Source organism: Bos mutus, chromosome 29 (assembly GCF_027580195.1).
Source record: "Bos mutus isolate GX-2022 chromosome 29, NWIPB_WYAK_1.1, whole genome shotgun sequence".
Lineage (NCBI taxonomy): Eukaryota > Metazoa > Chordata > Mammalia > Artiodactyla > Bovidae > Bos > Bos mutus.
The window spans coordinates 18,495,159-18,519,463 of NC_091645.1; the positions used below are offsets into that span (position 1 = coordinate 18,495,159).

At 40.9% G+C, this 24,305-nt stretch overlaps 1 protein-coding gene across 1 annotated transcript in view; it reads left to right on the top strand.

Moving 5' to 3' along the window:
* The window catches only part of LOC102276917 (glycerophosphodiester phosphodiesterase domain-containing protein 4), a 152,020-nt gene extending 149,098 nt beyond the window's left edge, over positions 1-2,922 (top strand). Inside the window, exons 16-17 of the mRNA XM_005896942.2 lie at positions 1,566-1,872; positions 2,640-2,922. Coding sequence (XP_005897004.2) covers positions 1,566-1,872; positions 2,640-2,922 — 590 coding nt within the window. The remainder of the gene's footprint in view (positions 1-1,565; positions 1,873-2,639) is intronic.
* Positions 2,923-24,305: the final 21,383 nt, after the last annotated feature.

The following is a 24,305-nucleotide window of genomic DNA, read 5'->3' on the forward strand; positions in this document are numbered from 1 at the left end:
AGAGAAATTTTTAAAAATGAAAGTTTGTTCTTAGGAAAGATTAATAGAATTGATAAATTCTTAATAAGAGAAATTGATTGACAATAATTGAAGTAGCATCATTTATAACCAAGTTATAAATACTGACAAAGGTCTGTCTAGTCAAAGCTATGCTTTTTCCAGTAGTCACATATGGATGTGAGAGTTGGACCATAAAAAAGCTGAGCACCGAGGAATTGATGCTTTTTGAACTATGGTGTTAGATAAGACTCTTGAGAGTCCCTTGGACTGCAAGGAGATCAAACCAGTCAATCCTAAAGGAAATCAGTCCTGAATATTCACTGGAAGGACTGATACTGAGGCTAAAGCTCCAATACTTTGGCCACCAGATGCAAAAAATGGATTCATTGGAAAAGACCCTGATGCTGGGAAAAACTGAAGGCAGAAGGAGAGGGACAACAGAGGATGAGATGGTTGGATGGCATCACTGACTCAATGGACATGGACATGAGTTTGAGCAAGCTCCAGAAGTTGGTGATGGACAGGGAAGCCTGGTGTACTGCAGTCCCTGGGGTTGCAAAGAGTCAGACACAACCTAGCGACTGAAATTGAACTGATAACAGCATAAAACATTAACTAGGAATTTTAGGAAATTATTGTAAGCTCTTACAAAGATAGATGATTGTTCGTTGTAAACTACAAAAAGTTTAATGAGGAAAAATAAGACCTAGGTAAATGGAGCAATATAACACAAAAATGAATTTAAAAACTCAATATTGTAGATATTGGATATCATAGAATTGAATTACAAATTCAATTCAAGCCTGATAAAAATCCCCTTCTTTCTATGAAGCTGACAAAGAAATGAAGCTCATGTGTGCAGCTGTTTCTTCAAGAGTGAAATTACACTCAGGGCAAAATAACTGGATTCTGGACTGACTGCTTTGGATTTTCACTCTCTTCTAGATTTCAGCTCTACTGTTCCTCATTATATTGTAAATTCTTAGATAAATTTAAGATGTCTTCTTGGTTTCATACAGTATCCAGTTTCAAATTTGTCTTTGATAAGAGTCCATTTCCTAGCTGCATTACTAGAAAAAGTCTCCATCATCTATTGTTTCTACTGTTCAATTTGAAAAAAAATAAAAAACTATTTTCTGAGCAATTATTGTGTGACAGATACTCCTGAGCAATGTATATGGGGTGGCAAGCAAGACAAAGTCTCTGTCCTTAAAAAGCTCCCATTCTAGTGGAGGATGTGTTCATTTTTCTATTCAAGCTGCTTTGGAAGCAGTGGTTATGAAATCCATGAACTTTAAGCAAATGTTGATTTCAGCCTTCCGAGTGCTCCCATTTGAGTGAGAACCTCACACAACAGACTCTTAAACTCAAGCACCTTGATAAACTGAGGACCATAGCAAAGTCTTCCCAAAGGCTGGATAGGGAGGAGAACTAGGGGGAAAGAATCTAAAATGGTAAGTGAGGAGCTGACATTTTAAAGATGACTAGGATTCTGTCACATGACAGGCAAAGATTGGAGAAGCGACTTTGAAAGAATCTGTGTTGTTTTCTTTGCTGTCCCATAGAAACTCCAAGTGCAAGCCTCCGTGATGAAGTTTTGGAAGTTGTGGAAATACCTGGACTTTTAATCAAGAGCGAAATGGAATATCCAGACTCTGAAGTCATTATACCAGAGGTTGTCAATGAAACCACTGCACCAACCATGCATCCCACAGATGATGTTGGACAACCAGTGCCCACTGAGCCAGCTTTTGAACCCATCCAAGCACCCACTTCAGAAACCAACAGAGAGGCCACCCTCAAAATTGTATTGCTTACCTTGGAGGCAAATGAACCTACAGTTCCCTTCACGGAGAAGCCTCCTCCTGAAACGTAAACTGAAAAGCCCCCCCACCATTGACTCCCCCCAATAATCCTCTTTTATGATGGTTTCCACCACATCCAGCATGTCCTTCTCCCCCTTTTGGGCTGTCTTCAAAGAATAATTAGTCACAACTTGCCTCCTTCTCCTTTTTCTCCCTCTCTGTGCCCAGGGCAACTTGATGGTAGAGAGAGATCAGGAAAGGGGTACGGAAGAGCCAGGGAGGCTCTCAAGAAAACCACTCTGGTCTTGCCTTTCCTCTCCAGGGGACGATCAGAGGGGAAAGAGTGTGATTCTGGAGTTGGAGCTGGTTGTTCTCCAGGTGTCAGAGGATCTGTCTCATCCTAACCCTTCATAATATTCCCCACTAAAGGAGTGGCTGTGGTGAACATCAGACTATAAGTAAAGGCAACCTCTCAGGAACTGAGAAGGTAATTGATACAATCTTTGGGGCCCTCTGCGGTTACTCAGGCTGACAAAGTCAAGGGAGGAATGCCAGAGTGATGCCGTCCAGAGTCAGAGAAGGAGAGGTGGCATGGGCATGAGCGGGGGCAAAGATCTCACCCCACTCACACATCCAGTCGTACAGTGTGCATGGGGTGCTTCCTTATAGCTTGTCACTGGCTGATTCTCCAGTGGGATGATGGGCATAATCCCATACCTACCCAGTGGCTTTTGACCTTGAAGCTGACTTTTGACTCGAGCTGAGAACCCTGTGTTAGAAGCAGGAAGTTGTGTTCCACTGTGTGACCATCATCTACTCACCCTCCTTGTCCAGGGCTCATGTTCCCGTGTATATGGTAATGGGCAGGAGCAGACACCACAGCACCTTCCCTGGGCTGACTGTGGAGTCCTATAAACATTGGTGGGGCAGGGCTGCCTCGGATAGCCGCATTGTCATCCCAGAAAGCAGGGCTGTGTGGTCTGGGGACTTTGTTTCAACAACCAGCCCCTCCCCCTCCCACACAGGCATCTGGAGACCAGGAACAGCACTCCCTGTGGAGTGGTTTGTCACCTACATGCAGGTGACCCCAGATGCTTGTGCATTTGAGGACAAGTGAGCAGGCTGGCTGTGCTGAAGTATCAGGGGCCTTGAGGACAGATCCCTAACATGCCAGAGGCAAGAGGATTCTCCCCTGTCACCTCTCCCGGCTCTCAGCCTAGCCACAGTTCAGAGGGATGTCCCACCCCACATCATACCTTCTCTGTCTGAAGACCCCACCCAAGACCTGCCCAGGTCATGCCCAAACTTCGTTGTTCCATCCTGGTCACAAAGTAATATTTTACAGGCTCCCACTGGACATACGGATTTAACCCCAGGCAGCACGGTTCTTGGAGGTTCTGGGGTTCTTGGAGGTTTCTTGATTGACCAAGGAGATATTTCTGGCAGGATTCAAGTGCCACTCTGGATCCACTGGCTCTAGGTAAGGTACAGAAGCTGGTTCCCCCTCTGGATCTCCAGCCAACCACATGTAGGTCTCTACCTCCCAGGATGACATCCAGCATTGCCCCGCCCATCCTGCCCTGGTCCCAGCCCATCCCTTTAAGCCCCTTTCAAGCACCTTGTGCACTCAGGCTCCCCAGCCCCCAGTCCCAGACTAGCTTGACCCTGCACTTGCAGAACACAGAGATGCTTATATAGATCGCTCACCAACAGGACCGTGTCCTGGCCCCACACAATACCCCGTCCCCCTTCCCACCAGCAAAGACACTGCAGGGCCAGAAGATAAACACAGGCTTTATGTCTGAAGTCATCAGGGAAGATTTGAGCAGCAGCTCAGCACTCACACTGTTATATATAAAAGAGTTCTGTCTCCCTCACACCAGCTGAGGCTCCTGGAGTTTGGGGAATTAAGCCAGTCCCTTAGGTTTCAGGATAATCTTGGTTTGATTGTTCCAGTGTGGAGAACTAGGTCATCCCTTTGGTTATGTTTCCAGGCCATGCACAGAAAGTCAAAAGAGGTCACGTGGTAGGACTAGTCTGAGTTACGAATGACATCCGAGGAGCACGGGCTCTTACGATGGCAAGGTCACAGTAAGCCTGGAGTAGAACCAACAACGTGCTTCAGGGTGAATGGAGGGAGTTCTGCCTCCTGGCAAGGCCACCTCACTGGAAGAAGGGTCAGAGGGCACGGTGATACTGTCATGGTGGCCAGCCAGCCCAGCCTCCCTGCCTGGGTAGTCAGAGTCTTCCCCCGGCTGCAGAGGTTGCTGATGGTCCTGAGCCTGGAGAGCAGGCACGGGGCCAGAGCCACCTGCCCACTGTTCCCTCGCCACTCCTGGGGCCCCACTGTTTGCTCATGGCTGTGAGCATCTGGCTAATACAGGGAGTCGGGAGGTCATCCATCTTGTAGCCCTGAAAACAGCAGCAAGAAGATAAACAGAGCACCGAGAAGGACATGGCTGTCCACTCAGACCCAGAACACAGACAGCTCCCAGGAAACTGCAGTGGACAGAAGCCTGGACAAAGACAAATCCTGCCCCCATCTGGACTCAGTCTCCCTAGCCAGCAGCTGAAGGTATGGATTCATCCACCCAAATTCTAGGATTTTAAGTTGTTGTGACCCTACATTAAGGTGCTGGTTTTTGGGTCCCTCAAATCCTGAATGCCTGTCTCCAGGAGTGATCATAAAGGCTGTACCAACTGAGCTCAGTTTCAGGAGGCCTCATTGCTAATGGCTCTGCAGTTGACCTCAATGACTAAAGGCTCAATCTCTAAATATTAAAGACACTGGGACATAGACCCTGAGTGGGTGATGTGTTCCTCAGCTCTACATTAAGCCCCTACCCCAGACCTAACCTGATCTAACTTGACCCTGACCACAGGCTAAGCTGCACACTTCTCCTGTGATGTGGGGGCTGGGAGGATGGCTGAAGCTGCAAGTGGGGCTAGGGAGCCCCCCAGGCCTGGAAGGAAGCGCTCTCACCAGTGATGTTTCACAGAGGAGTTTGCTCCATGTACCAGGTTCCCAGTGGTGATGTGGAAGAAGGTGTTGCTGCTGCTCCAGTTGGAGAACTTAGTGAAGGGGTGAGTGGTCAAGATGTCCTAGGGGAGCAGAGAGAGTCTGAAGTTGCACAGCTGGACTGTCTGGCCTCACTCTCCTCAGCTCCAGCCCAGAGACACCACCCACATGAAGGACCTCAGGCCCTCAGATGGGGAAAGAAGCAAGAGGGTAGAGTCCAGCTGTGCCACAGAGCTGCTGTGCGAGGCAGGCCGTGGTTGGGACCAGCTAGAGGGACAGCCAAGAAAGCCCAGGAGGCAGTCAGGTGTATAGGGCCAGTACTGGAATTTTAAGAGCTTCAAGAAACTATGCTCCCACATGAGGTAATCCAGTGGAGTTGGAAGAGGGAGACGAGAAGACAGCACCTTGGGGAACACAGAGTGTGGGCTGAGTTGAGAAGCAGCCCAGGGAAGTAGAGAAGAGTAGAGAAGCCTGGGAGGACCAAGGGAGATGTGAGGAAAACCAGGCAAGTGGGCCCATGGAGCCAAGAAAAAGATGGTGGCCATTGCCGCCTTCGCCAGCAGCCCCAGTTGTGCCCTCCTGTGTCCGTGGTAGGATTCTGCCCCCCTGGTAAGAACTGCTCAGGCCCTTACAACTGAGCACAGTTACCCCAGCACAGCCTGCCACCCCGACTAATGTGGGCAGAGAGCATTCTGGAGGGAGGAAGTGGGTGGTAGCGTCTGATGATGCTGAAAGACCAAGCACTAAAAGAGTTGAATGGATTTAATAGTGAGGACTTTGTTCGTAACTCAGAGAGCAGTTTTGATGGAGAGGTGAGAGGTAAAGAACTAGACACAGCAAACACAGATAACCTCTCAAGATGCGTGGCCAGGAGGGTGGATGAAGTGAGGGTGACAGTGACTAGAAAGGTCTTTTGGGTTTGGGTCTGGGATCAAGTGCAGACAGAGAAGACCACCTTCCCCTGCTCTTCCCTGTCACTGCTCACATTGATGCTGGGATTGAAGAGGTTGAAATTCTTGTTAATGGCAATTAAGAGGATCTCAGGGTAGAGGAGATCAAGATGGCAGAGTGGGAGAACGCTCGCTAAAACATCAAAATTACCAAAAATATAAAGCAACTCTCGCTAAATTCACTTGAGGACAAGCTGAACACTTGTTCTACAGCCAAGGCTGTAAAGAAAGATACACACAGACTCAGGAACGTATGAGAAGTGATCAGGTCGGGACTGACCCCCTTTAGCAGGAGACACAAAAGAGGAGAAGGATATCTTGGGCTCAGGGATTCTACTTAGGGAGTGAGGGGGTCAAGCTATGTATTAGGAAAGTCCTGCATATAAATAGCCCTCCAGGACTATACAGTAGATAATTGTTTCTCCTAACTCAAAAAATAAGAGGAATATACACAGAATGAAGAATCAGAGGAGCCATTCCCACTTAAAAGACTATGAGAATTACCCTGATGGAACGAATAATTATACAGACCCCTTCTGTATAATATTGGGATAGTCAAAAAGTTCATTTGGGTTTTTCTGTAACATTTTATAGATAATGAATTTGAAACCAAGTTCAAAAAGGAGGTAATGAAAATAATTAAGGAATGAAAAAATGCTGTGAACAGAAATGCATATTACTGTAAGAAGGAACTACAAATTATAAAGCAGACACAAGAAAAATTAGGAAATTCATTTTCTGAGATGAAAGCAGAACCAAAGGCAAAGAACAGCAGAATGAATAATGCAGAATAAATCAGTTATCTTAAAAACAGAGTAATGGAAATTACCCAATTAAAACAGTAGACAGAAAAATCAAATTAAAAAAAAATGAAAGCAATATAAGAGACTTTGGGTATAATACAAAGTGTGCTGATCTGTGCATACAAAGGATTCCAGAAGGAGAAGAAAGAGATGAGGAATTGAAAATGTATTTGAACAAGTTATGGCTGAAAATGTCCCTAACCTAAAGAAGAAAACAGATATGATGATACAGAAAGCACAGAGAGCTCCAGACAAGATGAACCCAAACAGACCTACAGCAAGACATAATACAAATGGCAAAAGTTAAAAATAGAGGATTCTAAAGGCAGCAAGAGAGAAACAAAGAGTTAATTACAGGAGAACCCCCATAACACGAACTATTTGAAGTAATAATGACTGAAAAACTTCCAAAATTAATAACAAAAACGAAAACACAGATTTGGGAAACTCAGAGAACCTGAAGCAGGACAATTACTAAAAGTTCCATACCTTGCTGTAATGCTGTGGTTATGTTACTGTGTCATTTGGTCTTGATGACGCATGCGCCAGATGCGTGACCTGATGCACTGTGTTCATTGCTTGTAACTTATGAACTTAAACACAACGAAGAATGGAAATATCATGAAGCACCCACCAAGAAAGGGATAAAGATCAGGAACAGTAAGAGTTTTGGGAATACTGTTTTCCCCCTTTGATCTGGACAATCAAAGGAGGACCGGATTGTTTTCCACCTCCCTAGTGCTGCAAAGTCGTTGAACTCCTTTGAGAACAAACAACTCTGTAAGGTGTAAATATGGCAGTCATCCACACTTAAGGCAAGGTCCCCTCCATGAATGCGTGCATGTAGTGGATGGTGTTGATAAAGAGTTGATGCTTTGGAACTGTGGTGTTGGAGAAGACTCTTGAGAGTCCCTTGGACTGCAAGGAGGTCCAACCAGTCCATCCTAAAGGAGATAAGTCCTGGGTGTTCATTGGTAGGACTGATGTTGAAGCTGAAACTTCAATACTTTGGCTACCTGATGTGAAGAACTGACTCATTTGAAAAGACCCTGATGCTGGGAAAGATTGAAGGCGGGAGGAGAAGGGGACGACAGAGGATGAGATGATTGGATGGCATGACTGACACGATGGACACAAGTTTGAGTAAACTCTAGGAGGATGGACAGGGAGACCTGACGTGCTACAGTCCATGGGGTGGCAAAGCGTCAGACACGACTGAGCGACTGAGCTGAACGGAACTGAGTGGATGGTGTTCCTGCTGAGGCTCTGGTGTGCTGACCCCAGGACTTCCCAGCTGCAGAGAGCCAGATGAAGGTTCTTTCCCCCGGATTGGTGAGATTCATTTACTAGTGCTATTGTAAATTCCATTATTTCTTTTTGCTTTGACCCTTGAGTCATACTAGCCTAAATAATAAATTGATGTTTGCTACCATCTTGTGGACTGCGTCTGGAATTCTTTAAAAGAAACACTGAAGCAAAGCCAAACACTAGACATACTATATTCGAATTGCAGAAAATCAAAGACAAAAAAATCTGTAAAGAAATCAGACAGGAGGAAAAAAAAAAATCCTTATCTATTGAGGAACAAAGATAAGAATTATGTCAGACTTCCCATCAGAAACCACACATACAAGAAAAGAGTGGACTATTTATAATTGCAAGAAATGTCAAAAGAAGTTCTTCAGAAATAAGGAAAACAATATAGGTGAGGAACTCAAATCTACATAAAGAAAGAAAGAGCATCAGAGAAGGAATATGTAACTCAAAAATGAAATTTTTTAAATTTAGTTTAAAACTTCTAATACAATAATAGTAGAAAATTTTAGTAATCTTGGATTACTTAAAGAGTTCTTAGAACATAAAAAGCATGATCTTAAAAAAAATGGATATATTGGACCTCATCAAGATGAAAAGCTTTTGCTCCGTGAAAGACATTGGTAGTATTTCAAGGCAAGGGATATTGCTAAGGATAAAAGTAATATGGAGCATAATATACCTAGTTGTATTATCTTTGCTTGTCAGTGCTATGCTCAGGTTTACATCCTGAAGGAGACAACTTTTGATATTTTGCTAAGGAACACCACATAATTTGGGGTGTAAAAACTTAATTTTATTTTTCTGAATTTAGGGTCCTATGTTTGGAAGATAGCATAAGAATGTTATAGTATGCAAGTCATTTAAGATTGGAGTGTTATGTATCTGAGAACAGAGAATGATTCTAGTTTTATTGTCTATTAAGCATACTGATAAAACAATGTTTTAAAATAAAAATAGCAGAACATAACATAATTTTAAGGAAATTTAATTCCTTAAGGTGAAAAACATTTGTTTTTGCTATCTAAAAATAATAAAGGGCATGCCAAACTTAAGGCATGCAATAACAAAGCACAAGTTATCTGAAGGAAATATAGGAATAGATTTTGAAACTATTATTAAATACAGAAAAAATAGTAGGAGACTAGCCCATGTTCCTTTAGCTGCAAAGGGAAGTAGGAGACAATGAGTCTCAGATAGTGACCAGTTCAGAACACTAGGTGGTGCTATTAGCCTAGACTATTTGATGTCACTGGAGGCTGAACAGCCTCAGAATACAAAGTCAAAAATTGCTTGTATATTAAAGGTGTGAATTGTTTTGTAGAATATATATCAAAGTATTGTGATAATTCTTGATTTTCTACTCTAGAGATGATTTTGAAATTTTTTTTCTGTTTTGAAGTAGTTTCTTTTTAAATATTTTATTTGATGGGCACTCCATTTTCTTTCTTATTTTAAATTAAAGATTATATATACAGTGTGTTTCTGTTTAGAACTCATAGTAAAACAAGATAACAGATTTTCATATTGAGATGATAAATTCAGAAGGAACTTGGTGTTAAGTTTTAGTGAACTTACTTCAAATCGGTGTTCAACGCCATTAAACTTTTTAAAATACATTTGATTCCTGTTGATTTATTTTAAGAGTCATGTTAATTTCTTTTAAAGATTGAGAATACTTAAATTCATTATTTGACTTCTGTAGATGATTTATACCACTAAATTTTTATTGATACCTACATTGAACAAGTGACAGAAACCCCTAACTCAGTGTGGCTTAAGCAAATGGAAATTTATTGGGTCACATAATTAAAATATGACATTGCTGATTTCAAGTGAAGCTTGATCCAGTGGCTTAAATTAATTTTTTGGATGCTCTTCAACTGTTAGCTGTGTTTCTCTTGCTCTTGGCTTCTTTTGCAAATAAGCTCTCATCTCCTGAAGGTAGGGTAGGTCTCAGCAGGTTTATATCCTTCTCATTTTGTTTGTTTGTGTCTAATGACTCCAAGAAGAGTTGTGGTGTTAGATTATACTAGGTCTGTTTGGCTTGTCTTGGGCTGCCTATCTACTCTGGTAGCTGTAGATAGAATTAGCAATCCTAGAAATTTAAAGATTAAGAATGTTGTTGGACTCTGTGGGAGAGGGAGAGGGTGGGATGATTTGGGAGAATGGCACTGAAACATGTATAATATCATATGAAATGAGTCGCCAGTCCAAGTTCGATGCATGATACTGGATGCTTGGGGCTGGTGCACTGAGACGACCCAGAGGGATGGTATGGGGAGGGAGGAGGGAGAAGGGTTCGGGGTGGGGAACACGTGTATACCTGTGGCAGATTCATGTTAATGTATGGCAAAACCAATACAATATTGTAAAGTAATTAACCTCCAATTAAAATAAATAAATTTATTAAAAAATAATAAAAAATAAAAAAGATTAAGAATGTTGGAGGGATGGTTTCTCAAAAGCAGATTTGAAGATTGTTATAGCTTCCCTTGGGCTTCCCTGGTGGCTTAGATGGTAAAGAATCTGCCTGCAATGTGGGAAACCTGGATTTGATCCCTGGGTTGGGAAGATCCCCTGGAGGAGGGCATGGCAATCCACTCCACTATTCTTGCCTGGAGAATCCCATGGACAGAGGAAACTCGTGGACTACATGTAGTCCACAGGGTCACAGAGTCGGATACGACTGAACGACTAAGCACAGCACAGCACGTAGCTTCCCTGGTGGCTTAGATGGTAAAGAATACACTTGCAACGCAGGAGACCTGGGTTCGATTCCTAGGTTGGGAACATCTCCTGGAGAAGGCAATGGCTACCCACTCCAGTATTATTGCCTAGAAAATCCGATGGACAGAGGAGCCTGGCGGGCTACAGCCCATGGGGTCGCACAGAGTCATACATGACTGAGTGACTAAGCATGAGCATGATAGGACCTTTGCTAAGTGGACAGATGACCCACAATATAAATAAAGATTTAGTCTATATTTTAAGGAAAAGACTAAATAGTCAAAGATCCATCTGGTATTTTAACAAAGAGAAAATTGAATTATGGTTGTGCAATAGTATAATATTTGTCAGTAGAGACTCAAAAGCCTTTTAACCATATTTTTAAGTGAGCTAATTTGAACTAACTTTGTCAAAATATTCATACATTTCATTGCCTCTTGCCACATTCATTATTTGCAGATATTACAAACCACAGCAAATATATCAGTAGTTCTCCTTCCCTCAAATCTTATGTGATTTATTGTACACACTTATTTGCCTTTAATTATTTTGTTTCACATTCTAGAACAACCAAATACTTTCAGCTATTTCACTACACACACTGTTTAGTTCAGTTGAATAGCCTTATTTTAGCATGATATGTAGAGTGCAAAATAATACACCTAAGGAAAAGTCCTAGCATCTGGGCTGTATTTTATTCCTGGAATTGTTCACTGTTGAGTGGAATGATTGGACCTGTCACATAGCTTACCTATTGGTTGAATAGGTAATTGTACTTGTAATTGACAATTGTACATGTCATTATTTTTTAAGCTTTATTTTTCTCATTTTTAATATATGCTGTCATCAAAATTAAATAGTGGATTTGATGGGTTCTTTTTGCAAATTGCATCTTACTGTTACCATAGTGCAACTCTAAGAGCCAAAAATAATTTTCCATGACCACTGTTGTGAAACTTATGTCATGTTTTATTTGTCTGTGTGTCGTGTCTCCCTTACTCAGCTGAATATTTTGAGAATAGGATTTGTGTTTTAGGAGCACACTGAGTATGTTGCTGCATAAATGATTATCTAGTATCCAGGGCTTAGTGAGCAAATCTTACACTCCTGTCTTCTCTATCAGTGTCATTGGAATGTACAGTTAATGGCATTGGTAAGTTAAACTTCGTGAAACACTGCGCTGCAAGTAGCATCCACTGCCACAAAACCAAGGCAACGCAAGCCCTTTTGATTGCATTTAATAAACCCCTCCCTAAATGGCAACCCACTCCAGTGTTCTTGACTGGAGAATCCCAGGGACGGTGGAGCCTGGTGGGCTACCGTCTATGGGGTTGCACAGAGTTGGACACGACTGAAGCGACTTAGCAGCAGCAGCAGCAATCAAGCCACAGTTGATCTTTAATCCAGTACAACATGAAGTGTTAGCAGTGATGCTGGTTGGACAAAAATAAGTATGGCCTTTACTGTGTTACATAATTACTCAGGCTAAGGAATTTAAGCTGTTATGTTGTACACATAGACTTCAGTTCAGTTCAGTTCAGTTGCTCAGTTGTATCCGACTCTTTGCAACCCCATGAACCACAGCACACCAGGCCTCCCTGTCCATCACCAACTCCCGACTTGGGTTATGTCATTTATCACATCAAACAAAGTAAAAGACATATTTTAAAAATTGCCTCAAATTATTCAGTTCCTGGTGGGATTCATATTCTTAAAAGGCTATTTCCTAGGAAATATGCTATTCCTTCATATGCTTTATAAGCAGACATGTTTTACTGAGGGTTTGGGGAGTCTTGCAGCTGCAGAGGTCTAAAAGGCCCACAGAACATCCAGCCCTGCCCTGGGTTACCATCAAAGAGTCTTATTTCCACATATTTAAAGAACATAGGAGTTATACAATAAAAATACTGTCAACTTAGGTAAACTTTTAAGCATATTTTCTTTGAGAATTGTTATGATAATCATTCAACTATTATGCCACAAATCCATTTTTATCTTCTTCTAGGTCAGGGATACTTCTCTTTGTTTAGTTACTACTTACAAAAATAGTCATTATTAATACATTTAAAGTTGTCTACACTAGTAACATCTTAAGGAACTTAATTACACTTAGAGTGATGACTGAGTATAAAAGAGTTAGGCAAATTATTATTTTTAGTAAGAAAAACATGATAGGCTAAATCAAAAGTGCATAACTTAGAACTTCCCTGATAGTCCAGTGGTTAAGAATCCACCTGGCAAAGCAGGGGAAATGGGTTTGATCCCTGGTCTGGGAAGATTCCTCATCCTGCAGGGCAAATAAACCCACACACTGCAACTGCTGAGCTCACATGCCTAACTGCTGAAGCCAACATGTCTCAAAGCCCATGCTCTATACCAACAGAAGCCACTGCAATGAAAAGTTTGTGCACTGCAACTACAGAATAGCCCCCCATGCAGCCTAATAAATTCTTTAAAAGTTTATACACTTAAACAAATAAAAAGAAAATATGGCCAGAAAGATAAGGAACCAAAGCATTCAAAGGCGAGTCTGCCATTTAACAGGAGAATCTTTTCCCATTGCTCTTTGATGAAAGCTGTTCTACTTCATGCAGCTGTTTGTTTGTGCCAAGGATCTTGGGGCAGTTGTTGACCTCTGTGGTTCTCTGGGCAACCTGGGTTTGTAATCTCTGATGGCTATGACTTTCCAATTGTTGTCAGATGAGTGTTGTGATTTTCGTTGTGAAATGTGTATCCAAGGATCAATTCCTTCTACTTTAACGGCTCTGTTAGAGTTGAATATTCGATATAGTCCTTTTCAGTGATGTTCAACTTTCTATGAGTTGTTTTCTACACACTGGATTTCACTGATGAGGTGGTTGGAAAGGAAAAACAGCTGTTCTGTTAATGACAGGAGTGAGATATATTGCTTAACCCCTTATAATATTTACCTGAAAAGTTTGGGTAAATTTTAGCTAAAAGGTTTTAAAGTTAGGCTAGAGATATTCCCAAAATGTAGGTTTGCAAGTGATCAGTTGATGGAAGATAATCTGTTGATAATCAGTTGACAGAGATGATGAAGGACAGGAGATGGTGCTGCAGTCCATGGGGTTGCGAACAGTAACACACAACTTACCAACTAAACAGCAATAACAACAAATCTAGGATTACCTCATGGTAATCCTAAGAAAGATTGGTCCTTGAGGGTATAGAATATCAAGAGTGTCTGATAGTTTGGTCTATTTGCGTTTTTACATGTCGTGTATTCCTCCCACTTTTCTAGAGTACCGTGTGTTGAAGGACATTTCCTGTCATTTTTTAGTAAGGAGCTGGACTTCCCAGGTGGCTCAGATGGTAACATATCTCCCTGCAGGGCAGAAGACCTGGATTTGATCCCTGGGTCAGGAAGATCCCCTGGAGAAGTGAATGGCAACCCCCTCCAGTATTCTTGCCTGGAGAATCCCATGGACAAAGTTGCCTGGTGGGCTACAGTCCATGGGATTGCAGAAAGTCAGACATGACTGAGTGAATAACACTTTACTAAGCTTTACCTCATTCAAAGTAGCACTCCCAATAAAATGTTTTCACCTCTCACTAAATAGCTGGGTTGGAATGGCTTAGGTAAAGAACGCAAATATATAATAGTTTTTAAAGCCATTTTAAGTCGCAGTGAAATTCAATTCTTAGTGCCCCCAAAATAAACACACAATTACTAGTAAAAATTCATAACCCACAGAGGGAAGAAATGGTACAAAATCTATTTGGAGATCCTCAAATTATCCTGTGGGGCAAGATTCCAATTCATGTCTGACTTTATAGTTTTTCTAGGATTGTGTTGGTTATAGATGAGGGAAGAACTGATCCTATCTTCTGATGTCTTAGAAAGCTATCCCATCAGTGTGTATTTAATACGTGATTTTGGTGATTACTATAGTGATTTTATCTGGTGCTCCAGTGGTTAAGAATTTGCCAGCCAATTCAGGGGACATGGGTTCGATCCCTGGTCTGGAAAGATTCTACACGCTGCATGGCAGCTAAGCCCGTACACCGTAACTGTGGTGAAGCCTCATGTGCTCTAGAGCCTGCGCTCTACAACACTGGAAGCCACCGCAGTATGAAGCCTGTGCTGTGCAACCAGAGAGTAGCCCCCTCTCGCCCCAACTAGAGAAAGCCCATGTACAGCAACAAATCCAGCACAGTAGGAAAAAAAAAAATACTGTAGTCAATTTCTCCCTACTGTGGTGAGTTGTATCATGGAAGATTTAAAGAAATGCCCATCTGAGCTTAACTGGTACCACCAGGTTGCCATCATGAATCTCAAAACCTAGGAAGATCTAAGTAAAGTAAGTAAAAAAAAAGTCGCTCAGTCGTGTCCGACTCTTTGTGACCCCGGGGACTGTAGCCTACCAGGCTCCTCCGTCCATGGGATTCTCCAGGCAAGGATACTGGAGCGGGTTGCCATTTTCTTCTCCAGGGGAGAAGTTACTAGCAGTCTGTTAATGAAAGAAAGGAATGTCTCAAAAATCGGAGAATGGCACCAGGCTCCTCACCCACAAGATGTATTCTGAGATAATCTTGGCACCAGGCAAGTCATCCCAGGCCATAAATCTAGTGCTTTTTGGAATTGGGGGCGAAATACTATGCATCAATGATGGAATTTGTGAATTCCACAGACTGGTCTGTCTTCTGTGAAAGAGGCCCTTGTCTAAGGTCTTTAGTCAGAGGATTCTGTGTAGAATGGTGATCTGCTAAAACCTTTTTCCAATGTCTCATCTCACAGGCTCTGAGTAGATGACTAATTTGGCCAACACTGGTTTGTTTTTTTTTTCCTGAGGCAAAGATAAAAACCTTTACTCCTAGATCAATGAACAGGCATTTATAAACAATGAGTCTTTGATATGTTAACTTGTTAATAGATTTAGATCATGGCCTCATCTATTGTATACTTTTAAAGAGAAAGATTTATGGTTATTTGGGAGGTCAGGAAGGTGAGCAAGTTCAGCACAGATGACTGTTGAATAAATATTTGAGACCACTAAAGGTCTTTCTGGGTTCTGTTTTTTATTTTCTGGTTTTTTTATTTGGTTTCTGAATGGGAATGAGAACGAATACAAAGGGTGGTATAAAAATGAAGATTAAGTTGTCTAGAGACAAAGAGAGAATACTTTAGTCTTGATAAAATGTGAGATAGCTACTGCTGCCTTCTCCTGAGAGATAGCCTTCTCTCACCAGCTTTACCAACAAGTGATCTAAAATTGGCAAATGATGATAAAAGTAGCCATCTACTAAGTTCAATATAGGCAATATATATATGGACTGAGGTATATGATGAAATGCTTGCTCTATAATACACAAAAAAGTGACAGTTCCTGCTGTGAGTAAGTTACACTCAGTAAAAGCAATAGAGTGAGGAAACTATTGTGAATATTGCAATATTGTGTATCAGCCATTCCCCTAGACCCACAAAATATTTTATCATATTTAATCAGCAAAATAATAATGAGAAATACATAGATTATCTTCCCCTTTCCCATTTTATTGTTTGGATAATAACAACTTTAAGAACATAAGCAATTACATCAAGGTTACAAAGCAAGAAGCGTATTAAACCAGGATTTGCATTTGGTTGAAGACATATACAAATAAGTATAGAGAACAGAATTAAAGAGGCATAAAAAGGAACCATTGGAATTGAATGCCTCCAAAATCTCTTTAGTTCCAAAATATTTAAGGAAGTCTTCATGAAGGCGATACCATTTGAACTAAGCTTGCAAATAGAGGAAAGGATTTTAACAGTTAAATATGGCAAGAAAGATATCTTGGAGAAGGAAATGGCAACCCACTCCAATATTTTTTCTAGGAAAATCCCATGGACAGAGTAACCTGGAGGGTTGGGCTACATTCCATGCTGTTGCAAAGATGGAATACAAATAAGCACTTACATGTGTGTGCCTGCACACGCACACACACACACACACACACACACACACACACACACACACGCAGCAAGGAAGACAAAAAAATGATAGAGCTGGGAGTGAGTCCAATTCAGTCTGAAGCCAAAGTCTATTTTTTTCCACTACACATAATTAAAACAGTGAGAAAATCTGGGAAACCAATGAGAGTAAAAATGTATTACCTTGAGTTAGGGAAAAAAGATTAAAAAGGGAACTCTAGAGAATAAGAAGGCCCTTCGGTGCAAATACAGCAGGTTCTGTGTTATAGAACTGTTGTTTTTCAGTCACTCAATTGTGTCTGACTCTTTGTGACCCCATAAATTGCAGCACACCAAGCTTCCCTGTCTTTCACTATCTCCTGGAGTTGGCTCAAACTTATGTCCGTTGGATCTATGATGCCATCCAACCATCTCATTCGCTGTCATCCCCTTTCTCCTCCTGCCCTCAGTCTTTCCCAGAATTAGGGTCTGTTCCAGTGAGTCAGTTCTTCGTATCAGGTGGCCAAAGTATTGGAGCTTCAGCTTCAGCATCAGTCCTTCCACTGACTATTCAGGACTGATTTCCTTTAGGATGGACTGGTTTGATCTCCTTGCAGTCCAAGGGACTCTTAAGAGTCTTCACCAGCACCACAGTTCCAAAGCATCAGTTCTTTGGAGCCCAGTCTTCTTTATGGTCCAATTCTCACATCCATACATGACTACTGGAAAAACAATAGCTTTGACTATACAGACCTTTATCAGAGAAGTGATGTCTCTGATTTTAAATAATCTGTCTAGCTTTGTCATAGCTTTTCTTCCAAGGAGCAAGCGTCTTTAATTTCATGGCTATAGTGACGGTCTGCAGTGGTTTCAGAGCCTAAGAAAATAAAGTCTCACTGTTTCCATTGTTTCCCCATCTATTTGCCATGAAGTGATGGACGTGAGTCTGAGTGAACTCCGGGAGTTGATGATGGACAGGGCGGCCTGTCATGCTGAGATTTATGGGGTCGCAAAGAGTCGGACACGACTGAGTGACTGAACTGAACTGATGTGACCAGATGCCATGGTCTTCATTTTTTGAATGTTGAGTTTTGAGCAAATTCTTTTCATACTCTTTCACCTTCATCAAGAGGCCCTTTTGTTCCTCTTCTCTTTCTACCTTAAGGGTGGTGTCATCTTCATATCTGAAGTTATTGATATTTCTCCCAGTAATCTTGATTCCAGCTTGTGCTTCATCCAGCCAGCATTTTGCATAAGGTACTTTATATATAAGTTAAATAAACAGAGTGACAATGTACAGCCTTGACATACTCTTTTCCCATTTTGGAACCAGTCTGTTGCATGTCCAGTTCTAACTGTTGCTTCTTGACCTGCATACAGGTTTCTCAGGAGGCAGATAAAGTGGTCTGGTATTTCCACCTCTTTAAGAATATTACACACATTTTTATAGTCCACACAGTCAAAGGCTTTAGTTTAGTTAAAGAAGGAGAAGCAGATGTTTTTCTCGAACTCTCTTGATTTTTTGATGATCCAACAGATGTTGGCAATTTGATGTCTGGTTCCTCTGACTTTTCTATATGCAGTTTATACATCTGGAAGTACTTGGTTCACATAATGTTGAAGCCTAGCTTGAAGGATTTTGAGCATTACCTTGCTAGCATGGGAAAAGAGCACAGTTGTGCTGTAGTTTGAACATTCTTTGCCATTACTCTTCTTTGGGATCAAAATGAAGACTGATATTTTCCAGTCATGTGGCCATTGCTGAGTTTTCTAAATTTGCTGGCATACTGAGGGCAGCACTTTACCAGGATCATCTTTTAGGATTTGGTATAGTTCAGCTGGAATTCCATTACCTACACTAGCTTTGTTTGCAGTAATGCTTCTTAAAGCCCACTTGACTTCACTCCAGAATGTCTGTTTCTAGGTGAATGATTACACCATTGTAATTATCCAAGTCACTAAGATCTTTTATGTACAGTTCTTCTGTTTATTCTGGCCACTTCTTGTTAATATCTTCTGCTTCTGTTAAGTCCATACTGTTTCTGTCCTTTATTGTGCCCATCTTTGTGTGAAATGTTCTTTGTTAACTCTAATTAAAAAAAAAAAAAAAAATATATATATATATTATTGAAGAATAGTTGACTTACAATGTTCCAGGTACACAGCATGGTGATTCAGTTATACAAATACCCATATATTATTCTTGAAATTATTGTCCATCATAGGTTATTACAAGATATTGACTATAGTTTCCTATTCTATACAGTAAACTTTGTTACTTGTTGCATATCTATTTTTAATTAGAAATCTAGCATTCTATTCATACTAAGTCAAACAAGTGTAATCAAAATGTAATAATTTTTTTAGTTAGGCAAAATTGATGTTTTCAAAAATACATATATGTATATATATATAAACTTTTCTATTACACTTGATAAAGGCTGAGAAAGAACATAAAAAGAGAAGAGTTAGAGAAATTGGAGAACATAAAGTAAATGAAAGAAGCACTGAATATGAAATTGAAAAAGTGAAACAGTCTAGATAAAAGTAAAGGTCATCATATAGTCCAGTTGTTTTTAAACATGATTGCTCATTAAAAACATATCTGGTGCTCTGGGAAAAAAAAGCAATACCTGTGCATTTGTATTTTTCAAAAAATGTCAAAATAATTCTGAAATGCATCTGGATTTTAAAAATGGTTACAGGTTTTTCTGTTAGATCCTAGTTTTGGTGATATAGAGTGCTATTATTTTTCTGTTGACCAATCATGATACAATGATAATAAGTGAGTAATAGTTACATAATCACAATAGCAAAAATATTTATCAGCTTTCACAATAAATAGTCAGGCAAAAATAAAAGATAATTATAATTGCAAGTCATAATGGGAACATGATTAACTTAACAACGTAAAATAATTACATACAATTTGGGGGTTTCAAGCAGAGTGATCAGTAAATGGAAGTGCATATGTGCACATATTTTCACCCACCCAGCCAGTCTATGTCTTTTGGTTGGTGTATTTAATCCATTTACATTTAAAGTATATCAATGCGTATGGTCCTATTACCATTTTCTTAATTGTTTTGGGTTTATTTTCTGTAGATCTTTTCCTTCTCTTATGTTTCCCGCCTAGAGAAATTTCTTTAGCATTTGTTATAAAGCTGGTTTGGTGGTGTTGAGTTCCCTTAATTTTTGCTTGTCTGGAAAGCTTTTTGATTTCTCCATCAAATCTGAATGAGAGTCTTGATAGGCAGAATATTCTTGGTTGTAGGTTCTTCCCTTTCATCATTTTAAATATATCATGCCATTCCCTTCCAGCTTGTAGAAAAATCAGCTGATAGCCTGATGGCAGTTCCCTTATATATTATTTGTTATTTTCCCCTTGTTGCTTTTAATATTTTATCTCTGTCTTTAATTTTTGTCAGTTTGATTACTGTGTGTCTTGGTGTGTTCCTTCTTGGGTTTATCCTGCCTGAGACTCTCTGTACTTCCTGAACTTGACTGACTATTTCCTTTCCTATGTTCGGGAAGTTTTCAGCTATTACCCCTTCAAATATTTTCTCAGGTCCTTTCTCACTCTCTTCTCCTTCGGGGACCCCTATAATGCAAATGTTGATGCATTTAATGTCCTAGAGATCTCTTAGGCTGTCTTCATTTCTTTTCATTCTTTTTTTCTATATTCTGTTTGGTGGAAGTGGTTTCTACTATTCTGTCCTCCAGTTCATTTATCTATTCTTCTGCCTCAGTTATTCTGCTATTGATTCCTTCTAATGTATTATTCATTTCTGTTTGTTTTTTCTTTAGTTCTTCTACTTCTTTGGTAAACATTTCTTGCATCTTCTCAATCTTTGCCTCCATTCTTTCTCCAAGATCCTGGATCATCTTCACTATCATTATTCTGAATTCTTTTTCTGGAAGATTGGCTAGCTCCACTTCAGTTAATTGTTTTTCTGGGATTTTATCTTGTCACTTTATCTGGGACATAACTTTCTGCTTTTTCATCATGATTAAATTTCTGTAATATGGTTTTGTGTTAGCTGTTGTGAGACTGTGCTTCTTCTATCTGCCCTTTGATGGATGAAGCTAAGAGGCTTGGGTAAGCTTCTTGATGGGGAAGGACTGGTGGTGGGCAAAACTGGGTCTTGCTCAGGTGGGCAGGGCCTTGCTCAGTAAAACTTTAATCCAATTATCTGCTGATGGGTGGTGTTGAACTCCCTTCCTGGTAGTTGTTTTGCTTAAGATGACCCAACCCTGGGCTGTATGGTAGGGTTAATGGCAAACTTCAAGAGGATTTACACCAAGAGGGGCCTTCTGGCGCCCCTGTCCATTTGGTGCTGCTGCTGTTGCTGCTGCTAAGTTGCTTCAGTCGTGTCCGACTCTGTGAGACCCCATAGATAGCAGGCCACCAGGTTCCCCCATCCCTGGGATTCTCCAGGCAAGAACACTGGAGTGGGTTGCCATTTCCTTCTCCAATGCATGAAAGTGAAAAAATAAAGTGGAGTCGCTCAGTCATGTCTGACTCTTAGCGACTCCATGGACTGCAGCCCACCAGGCCCCTCCGCCCATGGGATTTTCCAGGCAAGAGTACTGGAGTGGGTGGCCATTGCTTTCTCCAGTCCATTTGGTGAGCCCCTGCCAACCCACGCCTCCTCAGGAGGCCCTCTAACACTAGCAGATAGTTTTGGTTCAGTCTCCTGTGGTCACTGCTGTTCTCCTCTGGATCTTGGTGCACAAAAAATTTTGTTTGTGCCCTCCAAGCCTGGAGTGTCTGTATCCTTCAGTCCTCTGGAAGGCCTACAATCAAATCCTGCTGGCCCTCAAGGCCAGATTCCCAGGGGATTCCAAGTCCCTTTGTTGGATCCTCAGGCTGGGAAGCCTGATGTGGGGTTTAGAACCTTCACAATAGTGTGAGAACTTCTTTTATATTATTGTTCTCCAGTCTGTGGTTCACCCACCCAGCAGGTATGGGATTTGATTTTATTGTGATTATGCCCCTCCTACTGTCTTGCTGTGGCTTCTTCTTTGTCTTTGAACATGGGGCATCTTTTTTTGGTGGGTTCCAGTGACTTCCTGTTGGTGATGGTTCAACAGCTAGTTGCAATTTTGGTGCTCTTGCAGGAGGAGATGAGTGCACGTCCTTCTACTCCACAATCTTGAACCAGAAGCCTCTAATTTTATTGAAGAGATCAGTAGTCTTTCCTATTCTATTGTTTTCCTCTATTTCTTTGCATTGTTCACTTAAGAAGGCTTTCTTATCTCTCTTGCTATCCTTTGGAACTCTGCATTCAGATGGGTATATCTTTCCCTCTTCTTTGCCTTTTGCTTCTCTTCTTTTCTCAGCTATTTGTAAGGCCTCCTCAGAAAACCATTTTGCTGTGTTGCATTTCTTTTTTAAAACATATTGTGACAGGCTTGTTGTTGATTGCTGCTTTCAGTTGGTCTAGTTTGGAGTAGTACTTGCAGAATTACTCATTTGGTTTTCTGGAAGGAGCTCATATTAGAGAACTCCCTTCCAATCTCACCACACATATCATCACTTTCTTTGGATGAGGACTGGCCTTTGATATGCTTAGTGGTGGTTCATTTTACTGACTCCATGGTCTCTTCAATTCCACATTATTGTATTGCATTTATGTTATAGAATGAATCATTGCAAATACCATCACCTCCTATGAGATTATTTTTCATTTCTCTTCTTGGAAACTCTTATCTCAGGAACAATATTTCAAAAGACTTGGTGGGTTGAATAATAATGGACCAACACAGAGGTAGTGTTGGGTTTGGGGCTATAAGCAGAAGAATTGGAAAATACATTTTCCTTTCTTCTTTAAAAAGATATTTATTTATTTTTTAATTGAAGGATAATTGCTTTACAGAATTTTGTTGTTTTCTGTCAAACCTCAGCATGAATCAGCCATAAGTATACATGTCCCCTCCCTTCCACCTCCCTCCCTACCCCACCCTCTAGGTTGATACAGAGCCACTGTTTGAGTTTCCTGAGACATACAGCAAATTCCTGTTGGCTATCTACTTTATATATGGTAATGTAAGTTTCCATGTTTCTCTCTCCATACATCTCACCTTCTCCTCCCCTCTCTGCATGTCCGTAAGTCTATTCTCTATGTCAGTTTTTCCATTCAGTCAGTTCAGTTGCTCAGTCATGTCTGACTCTTTGCGACCCCATGAATCACAGCACGCCAGGCCTCTCTGTCCATCACCAACTCCTGGAGTTCACTCAAACTCATGTCCATCGAGTTGGTGATGCCATCCAGCCATCTCATCCTCTGTCGTCTCCTTCTCCTTCTGCCCCCAATCCCTCCCAGCATCAGGGTCCTTCCCAATGAGTCAACTCTTCTCATGAGGTGGCTAAAGTATTGGAGTTTCAGCTTCAGCATCAGTCCTTCCAATGAACACCCAGGACTGATCTCCTTTAGGATGGACTAGTTGGACCTCCTTGCAGTCCAAGGGACTCTCAAGAGTCTTCTTCAACACAGCAGTTCAAACTCATCAATTCTTTGGCACTCAGCTTTCTTCGCAGTCCAACTCTCACATCCATACATGACCACTGGAAAAACTGTAGCCTTGACTAGATGGATCTTTGTTGGTAAAGTAATGTCTCTGCTTTTGAATGTGCTATCTAGGTTGGTGATAACTTTCCTTCCAAGGAGCAAGCGTCTTTTAATTTCATGGCAGCAATCACCATCTGCAATCATTTTGGAGCCCCCCCAAAAAAGTCTGACACTGTTTCCACTGTTTCCCCATCTATTTCCCATGAAGTGATGGGACCAGATGCCATGATCTTAGTTTTCTGAATGTTGAGCTTTAAGCCAGCTTTTTTCACTCTCCTCTTTCACTTTCATCAAGAGGCTTTTTAGTTCTTCACTTTATGCCATAGGGTGGTGTCATCTGCATATCTGAGGTTATTGATATTTCTCCTGGCAATCTTGATTCCAGCTTGTGTTTCCTCCAGCCCAGTGTTTCTCATGATGTACTCTGCATAGAAGTTAAATAAGCAGGGTGACAATATACAGCCTTGACGTACTCCTTTTCCTATTTGAAACCAGTCTGTTGTTCCATGTCCAGTTCTAACTGTTGCTTCCTGACCTGCATACAGGTTTCTCAAGAGGCAAGTCAGGTGGTCTGGTATTCTCATCTCTTTCAGAATTGTCTACAGTTTATTGTGATCCACGTAGTCAAAGGCTTTGGCATAGTCAATAAAGCAGAAATAGATGTTTTTCTGGAACTCTCTTGCTTTTTTGATGACCTGCAAATAAATTCTTCAGTACCATTTTTCTATATTCCATATATATATGTGTTAGTATATGATATTTATCTTTCTCTTTCTGACTTACTTCACTCTGTATAATAGTCTCTAGGTTCATCCACATCATTAGAACTGACTCCTATGCGTTCCTTTTTATGGCTGAGTAGTATTCCATTGTGTATATGTACCACAACTTCATCCATTCACCTGTTGATGGTGGAAAATACTTTTGATAGGAGCTAATGTTTACTCTAATGTACTTAGTTGTAGATCAAACCATTTTTTGGTGTGAAACCCTTATACCAAAGATTTAAGGTTGACAAGGGAAGAATAGGACATCAGAAGATTCCCAAACTAACTGAATTATTATAATTTGCATAGAAGGAAAAAAAGTTCATGATATTTGATCTTAATGCTCCTCCATGATCACATCCTTCCAGATCATTGTATATCCATCTTGTAATAAGCTTTATCCTTGACTCTAAGATTGAGCGACATCTGGT